Below are 14689 nucleotides of genomic sequence, written 5' to 3' on the forward strand. Positions count from 1 at the left end.
CTCTCTCTCTCTATCCCTCTCTCTCTCTATCCCTCTCTCTCTATCCCCCTCTCTCTCTATCCCTCTCTCTCTACCCCCCTCTCTCTCTATCCCCCCCTCTCTCTATCCCTCTCTATCCCGCCCTCTCTCTCTCCGTCTCTCTCTCCCTCCCTCTCTCTCTATCCCTCTCTCCCTCTATGCCTCCCTCTCTCTCTCTATCCCTCTCTCTATCGCTCCCTCTCTCCCGCTATCCCTCCCTCTCTCTCTCTATCCCTCTCTCTCTCCCTCTCTCCCTCTATCTCTCTATCCCTCTCTCTATCCCTCCCTCTCTCTGTCTATCCCTCTCTCCCTCCCTCTCTCTCTCCCTCCCTCTCTCTCTATCCCTCTCTCCCTCTATCCCTCCCTCTCTCTCTCTATCCCTCTCTCTCTATCCCTCTCTCTCTACCCCCCTCTCTCTCTCTCCCTCTCTATCCCGCCCTCTCTCTCTCCGTCTCTCTCTCCCTCCCTCTCTCTCTCTATCCCTCTCTCCCTCTATCCCTCCCTCTCTCTCTCTATCGCTCCCTCTCTCCCGCTATCCCTCCCTCTCTCTCTCTATCCCTCTCTCCCCCTCCCTCTCTCTCTATCCCTGTCTCTCTGCCCCAGTTCCCCGCAGGCTGCTGTGTTGAGGGGTGGAGTTGTTGGGAATGTTGCTGATGGGAGTGAGTCCTCACTAACTCCCCATATACGGCCATGCTGGAGTCAAATGTCCCGGAGCAGCGAATCAGGGAGCTGGTGCAGGAGGGAGATTGGCCATAGGGTCAGAGAAAGTGCCTCTGCTTCCAAAAAAAGTATTAAATGTGCGGAGGAGCCCCCCGCGCCCCGAGAGGAGGGTGCTGCTCAGGCCGGGACTGCATTCGCTGCATTTGAGCTCAGCTTCTGATCCAGCCCGTCTCTCCCTCCTTCCCGCTCCTCCCGCTTCCCTCTCTCCACATTTGGGAATCTTCGCCGACCCGCAGCCATGGACGCCATTAAGAAGAAGATGCAGATGTTGAAGTTGGACAAGGAAAATGCCCTGGACCGAGCCGAGCAAGCTGAGGCCGATAAGAAAGCGGCAGAGGACAGGAGCAAGCAGGTTAGCCAATCCCGGCATTCCCAAATCCAGACCCCTACTGGGAGAGCCCACCCCGGGAACACACAGCACATCCCGGGAGTCCCGGGAACACAGACCCTATCCCGGGAACACAGAGCCCATCCCGGGAACACAGAGCCCATCCCGGGAGCACAGAGCCGATCCCGGGAGTCCCGGGAACACAGAGCCTATCCCGGGAGTCCCGGGAACACAGAGCCGATCCCGGGAACACAGAGCCGATCCCGGGAACACAGACTCTATCCCGGATCCCTATCCCGGGAGCACGGTCCCTATCCCGGGAACACAGAGCCCAGCCCGGGAACACAGACTCTATCCCGGGTCCCTATCCCGGGAGCACAGACCCTATCCCGGGAGTCCCGGGAGCACAGACCCTATCCCGGGAGCACAGACCCTATCCCGGGAGTCTCGGGAGCACAGACCCTATCCCGGGAGCACAAACCCTATCCCGGGAGCACGGACCCTATCCCGGGAGTCTCGGGAGCACAGACCCGATCTCGGGAGCACAGACCCTATCCCGGGAGCACAGACCCTATCCCGGGAGCACAGACCCTATCCCGGGAGTCCCGGGAGCACAGACCCTATCCCGGGAGCACAGACCCTATCCCGGGAGTCCCGGGAACACAGACCCTATCCCGGGAGCACAGACCCTATCCCGGGAGTCTCGGGAGCACAGACCCTATCCCGGGAGCACAGACCCTATCCCGGGAGCACCGACCCTATCCCGGGAGCACAGACCCTATCCCAGGAGTCTCGGGAGCACAGACTCTATCCCGGGAGCACCGACCCTATCCCGGGAGCACAGACCCTATCCCGGGAGTCTCGGGAGCACAGACCCTATCCCGGGAGCACAGGCCCTATCCCGGGAGTCCCGGGAACACAGACTCTATCCCGGGAGCACAGACCCTATCCCGGGAGTCCCGGGAACACAGACCCTATCCCGGGAGCACAGACCCTATCCCGGGAGTCCCGGGAACACAGACCCTATCCCGGGAACACAGACCCTATCCCGGGAGCACAGACTCTATCCCGGGAGCACAGAGCCTATCCCGGGAGCACAGACCCTATCCCGGGAGCACAGACCCTATCCCGGGAGCACAGACCCTATCCCGGGAGCACAGACTCTATCCCGGGAGCACAGAGCCTATCCCGGGAGCACAGACTCTATCCCGGGAGCACAGAGCCTATCCCGGGAGCACAGACTCTATCCCGGGAGCACAGACCCTATCTCGGGAGTCCTGGCGATTTGGCCCCAGTGTATAGTGAATGCTGTCACTGTGAGTGTGAGCAAAGGGGAGTTCCTGCCCCAATGCTGCTGGGCTCATTCTCTTTGGGGCTAATTTGCAAAGCGCTTTGCCTGCAAGCTGAGGGTTTGCTTTTAATGCATCTTACAATCTCTGCTAGTTTGAGGATGACGCTTTGCAACTGGAAAAGAAACTGCGGGCGGTGGAGGATGAGCGGGATAAATTCCTGGAAGATTTTAACAAGGCGGAGGAGCGGCAGCTACTTGCCGAGGAGAATGCCACTAAGGTACTGGCGCCGGGTGAATGGACGCTCCCTTTAACCTCTCTCTGCTTTCTTTTTCTCTCTCTCTTTCTCTCCATCTCTTTCTCTCTGAACACACTGGATTCCTGCGCCGGACACACCGCCTCCTCTGTCTCTGTCTCTCTCTACACCTCTGCTACTCACACAAAACAAACGGCAGCTGGAGGATGAGTTGGTGGCTTTGCAAAAGAAGCTAAAAGGCACAGAGGATGAACTGGACAAATACTCTGAAGCCTTGAAAGATGCACAGGAGAAGCTGGAACTAGCTGAAAAAAAAGCCACTGATGTGAGTATGAGACACAACTTGCTTCAAAACTCTGCCAACTATTTCAATCCTCTCTGAACTCCCTCACATCTCAAGCCGCAAAAAAACCTCGCGTTTATTTTGCTATTGTTTCAAGGTTTTACCTCTAAGTTTCTAGACAGCAACCTCCACCCGCATCCCCCTCCCCCCTCACCCATCCACCCCACAAGATTGTCCCTAAAAATATCCCTTGGAGACTTAAGACGAGATTAGATGTATGTGCGCACAACCCTGAGTTGGGTGGGAGGTGTGTTTATTTATAGACTAGCACTTTATATGGCATTGAGCAGGCGAGGGACCTGCCCTCCTGAGAGTTTGTGCTACATGGGGTGTTTAACATGTTTCAGCTAATTAGGGAAGCCCCACTCGACATTCCCTATTAGAACACACGTGTGCAAATCGGCAGGGATGTAAACTGCCCTAAAACAGAGATCACATCAGAAAATGTTCGCCTCCAATAGTCAGCAGCAAGAATTCACTTCCTCCCTCCCCCCTTCCCTCCCACCCCCTCGCCATCTATTTCCAATACGAGTTGAGATTACGTGAGTGAGGGATATTCCTTAAAAGGAAAAGTATGCAGAGTATTCCGAATAGCACTTATATCTCTGGCATTCTGGAGAGCAAAGGGCTGGGGTTTAGCCAGATGGCCACAAATCCGACACAAGCCATGTTACAGAATTCAGGGGAAGCTTTAAATCCCACGTGTAAATCCCACTCTAACTCAGGATGTCATTCAGACGATTTGGGTGCTGCCCGCGTCTATATTATTTCAGGATTCCGCTCTGGTTGGGTGGGCTGGACAGAATGTGCAGCCAGATTCCAGTCCCGGCCAATTTATCACCTTCGCAGATGAAGTGATGGCGCCAGCGACTCCCAAAGCGGGTGTAAATCCCACTTCAAATCATGCCCAATCTTTCAGAGTTTACAGACCCCCCCCCCCCAGCTCTCCCAGATTGTCAGTCAAGGAAATGTTTTATTTTAATGTTTTATAGTAATTGCTGATGACAAAATTCGAACAAATTCTTTGCTTCACTCCCAATTACTGTCCAGTGTGTCAAAATAGTGAGCAGATTGTGTGAGATTGGGGAATATTTTCTAGATTGAGATGGGTAAACCTATATTGAGAGCTGGATCTTGGGGGTTTCTGGACAATCACAATGAGAAAGTCATCAAACCAAGAGGTGGAAAGAAGGCTCTCCTCTCCCCTCCACCTTCAGTGGTAGCGTTGGCTCTTCTATCGAAGAATTTAACCCTTTGCTGGTTTGTGACTTAGTGGATCCCAATACTTAAGTCAAATGCCGGTTATTCATGTCTTAATCTTGACTATGGGCAACAATGGAGTATTTCACCATCAGCCTGGCAGACAAGATCCATTGTTCCCTCGCCCAGTGTCTGTTCCATGCACCATTCCAGAACAAGTGGAGATGGTTAGTAATTAGTCACCCCCCACCCCCACCCCACCCAATCCTGCTGGACTACACAGTACCTGTCTCATTTTCTCCTCACTTAAAGGGAAGAATGAAATGGAATGTTCATAGAATCCCTACAGTGCAGAAGGAGTCCATTTGGCCCATCGAGTCTGCACTGGCCCCCCGAAAGAGCACCCTACCAAGGCCCACTCCCCACCCTATTGTTGTAACCCAATCTTTTTATTTCGTTTTTTTTAAACTTCTATTTAAGGGGCATTTTAATGTGGCCAATCCACCTACCCAGCACATCTTTGGGTGTGGGGGTGAGACCCACGCAGACATGGGGAGAATGTGTAAACTCCACACACAGTCACCCAAGACCAGAATCAAACCCAGGGCCCTGGTGCTGTAAGGCAGCAGTGCTAATCACTGCGCCACGGTGTTTATTATTGCAAAGGGAATGGATTATAAAAGTAGGGACGTTTACTGCAGTTGTATAAGGCCTTGCCAGGACCCATCTGGAGTACTGTGTATAGTTTTAGTCTCCTTATTTGAAGAGGGATGCAATTGAGACTTATTCCTGGGATGAAGGGCTTATATTATGAAGAAAGGTTGAACAGATTGGCCCCATAGCCCTGGAATATAGAGCTTGTCACACAGGGAATGGTTGAGGACTCTGGCTCTGTACTTTTTGGAGTTTAGAAGGATGAGGGGGAATCTTATTGAAACTTACAGGATACTGCGAGGCCTGGATAGAGTGGACGTGGAGAGAATGTTTCCACTTGAAGGAAAAACTAGAGAGACTAGAACCTGAGGGCACAATCTCAGACTGAAGGGGCAATCCTTTAAAACAGAGATGAGGAGGAATTTCTTCAGCCAGAGGGTGGTGAATCTGTGGAACACTTTGCCGCAGAAGGCTGTGGAGGCCAAATCACGAAGTGCCTTTAAGACAGAGATAGATGGGTTCCTGATTAATAAGGGGATCAGGGGTTATGGGGAGAAGGCAGGAGAATGGGGATGAGAAAAATATCAGCCATGATTGAATGGCGGAGCAGACTCGATGGGCCGAATGGCCTAATTCTGCTCCTATGTCTTATACCAAATGGAACTTAGAAGAATGAGAGGTATTGAAACATATGAGACCCTGAGGGGACTTGTTAGGGTCAATACCAAGAGGAGGATTTCTCCTGTGGGAGAGTTTAGAACTGGGGAACACTGTTTAAGAATAAGAGGCTCCCTCTTTTAAGACATATGTGGCGACAGGGTAGCACAGTGGATAGCACTGTTGCTTCACAGCCCCAGGGTCCCAGGTTCGATTCCCCGCTGGGTCACTGTCTGTGCGGAGTCTGCACGTTCTCCCCGTGTGTGCGTGGGTTTCCTCCGGGTGCTCCGGTTTCCTCCCACAGTCCAAAGATGTGCAGGTTAGAGGGATTGGTCACGCTAAATTGCCCTTAGTGTCCAAAAAGGTTAAGTGGGGGTTACTGGGTTACGGGGATAGGGTGGAGGTGTGGACCTTGGGTAGGTTGCTCTTTCCAAGAGCCGGTGCAGACTCGATGGGCCGAATGGCCTCCTTCTGCACTGTAAATTCTATTCTATGATATGAGATTTTCTCAGAAGGTTGTTAGTCTGTGGAATTCTTTCCCTCAGAGAGCTGAGTGGGGGTGGGGGTGGAGCTGGGACGTTGAATTTATTCACAGCTGAGTTTGACTTTAGATAGACATGGGAGTCAAGGGTTATGAGAGGCAGACAGACAAGTTGGAGTTGAGTCAGATCACAGCCACATTGGCCATGATCGCACTGAATGATACAGCAGGCTCAAAGGGCCGAGTGGCCTACTCCCATTCATGTTCTATGTCCTATATGTGAAGCAATAACTGGCCATCGAAGGGGGTCTAATCCAGCTGGTATCGGAGCTTATCAATCACAACTGCTTCCAGTCTTAACCGTAACCAATATTGCAGAGGAGGAGCTGGGTAATAATCAGGAGTGACCGTCCTCGCTAATTACGCCCCCCCCACCCCCACACACACTCCCTCCCACTCCCCAGGGTCACTGAGTCCAGTTGTACCTGTGCACTGTACAATGAACCCATGCAGTTTTTCACGAAGTTTGTGTCTGTCTCGGTGCCAATTATCAGGGTGGAGGTGACACATGCCTTGCATGTTGGGTGCTCGATGCCATCTGTCGGTCCTTGTGGGCACAGGTTAAATGTGTTTGTTCCAAAACACATCACGGCCACTGAATCCCTATTGAAGCAGCAGGCACTCCTGAAATGTAGAAACAGTAAGAAGTCTTACAACACCAGGTTAACACCCGGAGTATTGTGTTCAGTTTTGGTCTCCTTACTTGAGAAAGGACGTACTGGCACTGGAGGGTGTGCAGAGGAGATTCACTAGGTTAATCCCAGAGCTGAAGGGGTTGGATTACGAGGAGAGGTTGAGTAGACTGGGACTGTACTCGTTGGAATTTAGAAGGATGAGGATCTTATAGAAACATATAAAATTATGAAGGGAATAGATAGGATAGATGCGGGCAGGTTGTTTCCACTGGCGGGTGAAAGCAGAACTAGGGGGCATAGCCTCAAAATAAGGGGAAGTAGATTTAGGACTGAGTTTAGGAGGAACTTCTTCACCCAAAGGGTTGTGAATCTATGGAATTCCTTGCCCAGTGAAGCAGTAGAGGCTCCTTCATTAAATGTTTTTAAGATAAAGATAGATAGTTTTTTGAAGAATAAAGGGATTAAGGGTTATGGTGTTCGGGCCGGAAAGTGGAGCTGAGTCCACAAAAGATCAGCCATGATCTCATTGAATGGCGGAGCAGGCTCGAGGGGCCAGATGGCCTACTCCTGCTCCTAGTTCTTATGTTAAAATCCAACACGTTTGTTCCAAATCACTAGCTTTCGGACCACAGCTCCTTCCTCAGGTGAGCGATGACCTGATGAAGTGGCTGCGCTCTGAAAGTTAGTGATTCGGAACAAATGTGTTAGATTTTCTAAAAATAAGTTTGGAGTACCCAATTCATTGTTTCCAATTAAGGGGCAATTTAGCGCGGCCAATCCACCTACCCGGCACATCTTTGGGTTGTGGGGGCGAAACCCACACAAACACGGGGAGAAAGTGCAAAATCCACAGGGACAGTGACCCAGAGCCAGGATCGAACCTGGGACCACCGTGCTGCCCTAATGTGTTTGAATTTAACCTGGTGTTGTAAGACCTCTTCCTGTGCCCACCCCAGTCCAACGCCGGCATCTCCATATCAGGAAATATAGAAAGCATGGCGAGATATTTTCACTCAGCCAGACCCCCTCAAAGAGCAACGCAATTATGACCAGATAGTGTGTTTTTTTGGGACATTTGAGGGGTAATTATTGGCCAGGACACTTGGCAGATGTTCCCAGCTCCTTTTCAAAATTGTGTTGTGCCCAGCTGAGAACAGGCAGGGTTTAGCATCACATCTGAAAGATGGCATCTCTGACAGTGTGGTACTCCCTCAGTAACACAGCGGAGGTATTTGGTCTAGAAATGTTGCAGAGAGCTACAGCTAAGGTGCAGCTATCACTTAGCAATGTGCAAGAGCACAGTACTGTATGTACCTCCCATTGCAGCCCATCTGAGCCAGCCTCAGTTTGAGCAGAAGCCAGTTGATTGAAGCTGGCAATGAGAATGAAGTAGAGGTAGCTTATTCGAAGAGAGCGCAAGTTTCTTTACAGTCCAGAGTGTGAGAGTATTTATTGCACCATTCCAGCTATATTCGGCCCAGATGTGAGAAGCAGCTTCCCCACCAGCATACTGCCTTCATTAAATAGTTTATTCAATTATTTATCAATCAGAGGTCATGGATAATCAGATATCAGGGTGGAGGTGAAATATGCCTTGCATGTTGGGTGCTCGATGCCATCTGTCGGTCCTTGTGGGCACAGGTTAAATGTGTTTATTCCAAAATACATCACAGCCACTGAATCCCTATTGAAGCAGCAGGCACTACTGAAATGCAGAAAGTATGGCGAGCTATTTTCACACAGCCAGACCCCCCACAAAGAGTGTCCATCCCTCCCACACATACCGCCACAGGGACCGAGACTCCCCCACTGCAATTCAACCAATCTAAATTGGCTCCACGCTGCAAGTTTGCCCAGAAGGGGTTGAGCAAGATTGGGCAAAATGATCGCTTCTGAATAATTCCTCCTTCCCAACCCGACTGAACGGGGCAAATAAAGCTTTTTTGTTCTGGGCGTGTGGTCATTTTGTCACATTGCTCGTTGTGGGATCTTGCTGCGCACGGTTTAATTCTCACGTTTCCTGCATTTGCAAGAAGGGACCGCACTTCCAGAAGTCCACTGGGCGATATACATTTCAAGTGTTTTGATTTTTCATTTCCTAAAGATAGAGGTGTGTTTGGAGGGTACAGACTCCACCCTCCCAGTGCGCAGACTCAGCAGTCAGGACCTTTGCAGCATTGCCTGAAGGTGGGGGAAGTGTTTGCACCCACTGGGCAGTGTTGGAAATTGACCAGACCCCCTGGATCCTGGCTCCCTGTAGGTGGCGCGATCCGGTGTGAAACACCTCGGAATGTGACATTTCCCAGAATGTTACTTGCAACCAACAAAATAAAAACACTCAACAAAAATACACCAACCCAGAAAGGTTACCACCTGAATTTGCTTTGCCAAGATGTTGGACATGTTCCCCCCCTTCCTCTCCCCAATGTGTGGTTAATTTATTTTCAGTGTGGGAGGGAGAGGGTTAAAAGTGGGTTACTTCCGGTGCTAAGTGCATTCGAAGCCGGGCGAGTAGAGGATTTGTTTTGTGTTAAAGGGGATTTTCTTGGAGGCTGAGCTTTGATTTTTTTGTGTGTGTGGGGGGTGTTTGTGTGGGAGGAGGAGAGGGGGTTGGCTGTGTGTGTGTTGGAGGAGGGGGCGATTGATGTCCTGCGCCATGTCGGTGGATGCAGTCAGGAGGAAGATTAAGAGTTTGCAGGACCAGGCAGATGTGGCGGAGGAGAAGGCGGAGAGGCTGCAGAGAGAAGTGGACACAGAGCGACAGAACCGAGAGCAAGTGAGAGAGAGAGTCACCTTGAGGGCTGGGAGGGGGACTGGGGAGAGGCGCGGTTACAATGTAATCCTGGGTGGATGGGGATTGTAACCAATCCCCCCCCCCCTACACCCAGAACAAGAAGGGGGGGGGGGAACGCCAGTTTAGGAAATAAAGTGGCCTGTTTATCAGGAGCTGACCTACCTGTTTCTAAGAGGATTCTGCTCCTCTAGATGTGGGAGGGAAGGAGGCCATTTAAAATGGAAAAAACAGGCACCAAGATGCCTATTTACCAAGTGTGGATTAGCCAGACTAAAATTCCCATTTCAAAGCAGTTTTCCTCCTAATTGCAGATTGGCATTTAATTGTAGGTTTATTACACCGCCCCCCCCCCCCCCCCGTGTGTCCTAGATTCCTGGGTTTTGAAGATTGCATCTGGCTGAGGAAACCCGTTTTCTGATTCCTGTGCACCCTGGTGTAGTCGCTATAATGAGTTCATTCAAAGGTTAAACCTGTGTGTGTGTGTCTGTGCGCATTGAGTTCTGGTTGGGTACTTGGGTGTACAATGAATCTGGGGCGATCTGTGCTCCCCTTGTCCCCCCCCCCCCCGCATGTGGTTTGGGGTGTCCGGGGGGGGGGGGGCACTGCTTTGATTTAATCCACTGTCTATTTCAAGCTGGCCTCTCAGTTTCTGCCGGTGGTCCGAACAAAGGCGAGGCTGCCGCAGGGTTTAATCAGCTCGATGCAGACTGTCCGTTTTAAAGACTCCTGATCAGCCCGAATAAAGTGTTTATCCGGGACATCTCTCCTTGGGCAGTCCCCTCGGGATTGAGGAGGACTTTGCTGCCAGGCTGGGTTCAATGTGCGATCTGGAGTCTCTGCCACAATGTGGAGCAGTGTTTGAAGGGTTGGGTTGATAGGTTGTGCATTTCCTTCCATGCCTCGACTTCATAGAACCCCTACAGTACAGAAGGCCCATCGAGCCTGCACCGACCCTCTGAAAGAGCATCCTACCCAGGCCCAAACCCCGCCCTGGCCCAGTAACCCCACCTAACCTTTTAAACACCAAGGTGCAATTTACCATGGCTAATCCACCTAACCTGCACATCGTTGGACTGTGGGAGGAAACCCAGACACGTGGAGAACATGCAAACTCCACCCAGTCACCCGAGGCTGGAATTGAACCCGGAACCCTGGTGTGGGTCACTGCCTGTGCAGAGTCTGCACGTTCTCCACTTATCTGCGTGGGTTCCTCATTGCACCAACTTTCCTCTCCATTTTCCTCATTGTAATACTGCACCTCGCCTCCAGCAAATTACCCATGGGTGTAAGTTTTGCAAGCACGGGTTGGTTGAGTGCAATTGCACTCCGCCTCCAGTGGACAGCTGGTGGGGGAGGCTGTTTGGTACAGTTCACCAATTGGGACATACAGCCTATACATTGTGCATCCAACCAACATCAGGTCTAATGCTAGGCATGATTCTGTGAATGGGCAGCACTTGTTGAACAATCCTGAGTGTGCTGGGAATTGCACTGGCAACCAATTTAAGATTATCAGTTGGGCTTGTAAATGGAGCTCACTTCTGCTTGCGAGAAGCTACATATGTTAATGTACTCTGCAGACAAAAGGAATATGTCCAGGCATTGCACCATTGCTGTTTTGAATAAACAAAAGCAATGGGGGACATTCACCATACCATGGCACCATCTCGACCAATTGGATCAATTACCCTTTTTTTCATGCCAAATAAATAGTTTTCCCCTGAAATTTGACATTCTTCAGTCCCCAGACATCTATTTTAATTTAATTTGAGCCCAGACCATTCATCACGCCCTGGATCGAGGTTGAAGCCAAAATGTAAAGGCCGCTTGGCCAATTGGACCGCCCGCCATCTGTAAAAGCAGCCAGGGCCACGCAGAATGGTGTTCAATTGGCCCTTAATGGGCTCATTTCCCTGCTTGATTGTCAGGGGCGCACATCCGAAGCGCGCCCGCCTGCCAAAATATTGCTCGAGTGTGCAATTATGTCTGGATGGGGCTCCGGTGTTTTCCTGAGAGATTTTGCTTCCGGTCACGCCCGCCCGTCTGAGGAATGTAAACTTGTCTCTTTTTTTCCAGCGATTCTGTTCTGTGCTACCAAACAGTTAAGGGAGACATATTCATGTAACATTTGTGAAACAGTTTGGCCTTTTTAAGTGAAAATCTTAAAAGATAATTGACTCCAGTTAATTGTTCCCATTCAATGATCCTGCAGAATGGCAGTAATGTAATGGTGACCATATATAGTCTCCAAGTCGTCTGTTGACACTTTGCCACATGGGGAGAGGCTGAGCAGAATTCCAGTATTGTTACGGTGCACACGGAGGACATTCGGCCCATCGGTTCTGCACCAGCTCTCCAAATGAGCATTCTGGCTTAGTGCCATTTGCCTGCCTTTCCCCCGTACCCCAGCAAATTTCTTTTCAAATAATTATCCAATGCCATTTTGGATGCCCTGGTTGAACCTGCCTCTCCAGGCAGTGCATTCCACACCACAGCTATTTGAGTGCAGAAGATTTTTTTTCCCATTGCATTGGCTTCTTTTGCAAATTACTTAAATCTGGCCCTCTCGATCTTGGTCCTTTTAGGAGTGGAACCCTGTCTACTCTGTCCAGCCCTATCATGATTTTGAGCACCTCTATCAAATCTCCTCCAAAGAATCCATAGAGTGCAGAAAGAGGCCACATGGTCAATCCATTCAACTTGCACATCTTTAGACTGTGGGAGGAAACCGGAGCACCGGGAGGAAACCCACGCAGACACGGGGGAGAACGTGCTGACTCCGCACAGACAGTCCGAATTGAATCCGGGTTCCTGGCGCTGTGAGAACATAAGAACTAGGAGCAGGAGTAGGCCATCTGGCCCCTCGAGCCTGCTCCACCATTCAATGAGATCATGGCTGATCCTTTGTGGACTCAGCTCCACTTTCCGGCCCGAACACCATAACCCTTAATCCCTTTATTCTTCAAAAAACGATCTATCTTTATCTTAAAAACATTTAATGAAGGAGCCTCAACTGTTTCACTGGGCAAGGAATTCCATAGATTCACAACCCTTTGGGTGAAGAAGTTCCTCCTAAACTCAGTCCTAAATCTACTTCCCCTTATTTTGAGGCTATGCCCCCTAGTTCTGCTTTCACCCGCCAGTGGAAACAACCTGCCCGCATCTATCCTATCTATTCCCTTCATAATCTTATATGTTTCTATAAGATCCCCCCTCATCCTTCTAAATTCCAACGAGTACAGTCCCAGTCTACTCAACCTCTCTTCGTAATCCTCGTAATCCAACCCCTTCAGCTCTGGGATTAACCTAGTGAATCTCCTCTGCACACCCTCCAGTGCCAATATGTCCTTTCTCAAGTAAGGAGACCAAAACTGAACACAATACTCCAGGTGTGGCCTCACTAACACCTTATACAATTGCAGCATAACCTCCCTAGTCTTAAACTCCATCCCTCTAGCAATGAAGGACAAAATTCCATTTGCCTTCTTAATCACCTGTTGCACCTGTAAACCAACGTTTTGCGACTCATGCACTAGCACACCCAGGTCTCTCTGCACAGCAGCATGTTTTAATATTTTATCATTTAAATAATAATCCCTTTTGCTGTTATTCGTACCAAAATGGATAACCTCACATTTGTCAACATTGTATTCCATCTGCCAGATCCTAGCCCATTCACTTAGCCTATCCAAATCACTCTGATGACTTCCAGTATCCTTTGCACTTTTTGCTTTACCACTCATCTTAGTGTCGTCTGCAAACTTGGACACATTGCCCTTGGTCCCCAACTCCAAATCATCTATGTAAATTGTGAACAGTTGTGGGCCCAACACTGATCCCTGAGGGACACCACTAGCTGCTGATTAAGGCAGCAGCGCTAACCACTTTGTCAGCGTAACGCCTTCTCCACTCCAACACAAGCATTGCTGGTGTGAGGCAACTTTCCACTCGGGGTATCGTAAATACTGCCAGAAGCTGTGTAACCTTTAGACCCTCCAAATGATAAACCTTTGAGAATTGAAGTAAAATGGGGTGCGGTCTTGGCGTAGTAAAGCTCAAGTTGAACCTTGTCTGATTCACCTTTTGTATGAAATAGAATCTAAATGTCCCTTGGATTGGAGGTTTTCGTGTCCTTGGGTCTTGGGAGTATGATGATTTTTTTTTTGTCATTTTTAAAAAATGAAAGGTCTCTAGCTTGCTGAGCGAGATGGATTTTTAAATATTCTGACTTCCAGAATCCGCTTCTTTGTTCAGTGCTTAATGTGATAGAACATAGAACATTCCAGCGCAGTACAGGCCCTTCGGCCCTCAATGTTGCGCCGACCTGTGAAACCACTCTAAAGACCATCTACACTATTCCCTTATCGTCCATATTCTATCCATTGACCATTTGAATGCCCTTAGTGTTGGCGAGTCCACTACTGTTGCAGGCAGGGCATTCCACACCCTGACTACTCTCTGAGTAAAGAACCTACCTCTGACATCTGTCTTATATCTATCTCCCCTCAATTTAAAGCTCTGTCCCCTTGTGCTAGACGTCACCATCCGAGGAAAAAGGCTCTCACTGTCCACCCTATCCAATCCTCTGATCATCTTGTATGCCTCAATTAAGCCACCTCTTAACCTTCTTCTCTCCAACGAAAACAACCTCAAGTCCCTCAGCCTTTCCTCATAAGATCTTCTCTCCATACCAGGCAACATTCTGGTAAATCTCCTCTGCACCCTTTCCAATGCTTCCACATCCTTCCTATAATGCGGCGACCAGAATTGCACGCAATACTCCAAATGCGGCTGCACCAGAGTTTTGTACAGCTGCAACATGACCTCATGGCTCCGAAACTCAATCCCTCTACCAATAAAAGCTAACACACCGTACGCCTTCTTAACAACCCTCTCAACCTGGGTGGCAACTTTCAGGGATCTATGTACATGGACACCGAGATCTCTCTGCTCATCTACACTGCCAAGAATCTTACCATTAGCCCAGTACTCTGTCTTCCTGTTATTCCTTCCAAAATGAATCACCTCACACTTTTCTGCATTAAACTCCATTTGCCACCTCTCAGCCCAGCGCTGCAACTTATCTATGTCCCTCTGTAACTTGTAACATCCTTCCGCACTGTCCACAACTACACCGACTTTAGTGTCATCTGCAAATTTACTCACCCATCCTTCTACGCCCTCCTCCAGGTCATTTATAAAAATGATAATCCACAGTGGCCCCAAAACAGATCCTTGTGGTACACCACTAGTA

At 49.8% G+C, this 14689-nt stretch overlaps 1 protein-coding gene across 21 annotated transcripts in view; it reads left to right on the forward strand.

The window, feature by feature from the left end:
* The first annotated feature begins 818 nt into the window (after positions 1–818).
* The window catches only part of LOC140404495 (tropomyosin alpha-1 chain), a 68641-nt gene continuing 54770 nt past the window's right edge, over positions 819–14689 (forward strand). For 6 of the 21 annotated variants that reach the window (XM_072493117.1, XM_072493113.1, XM_072493121.1 and 3 more), the window contains exons 1-2: positions 819–1090; positions 2510–2635. In XM_072493117.1, the coding sequence (XP_072349218.1) occupies positions 977–1090; positions 2510–2635 (240 nt within the window). In that variant the 5' untranslated portion in view covers positions 819–976. Of the gene's footprint in view, positions 1091–2509; positions 2636–2810; positions 2937–9144; positions 9418–14689 lie in introns of those variants that run through there. The other 15 variants (XM_072493114.1, XM_072493120.1, XM_072493118.1 and 12 more) reach the window with 9 other exon arrangements.

The sequence above is a fragment of the Scyliorhinus torazame genome, chromosome 30 (genome assembly GCF_047496885.1).
Source record: "Scyliorhinus torazame isolate Kashiwa2021f chromosome 30, sScyTor2.1, whole genome shotgun sequence".
Classification (NCBI taxonomy): domain Eukaryota; kingdom Metazoa; phylum Chordata; class Chondrichthyes; order Carcharhiniformes; family Scyliorhinidae; genus Scyliorhinus; species Scyliorhinus torazame.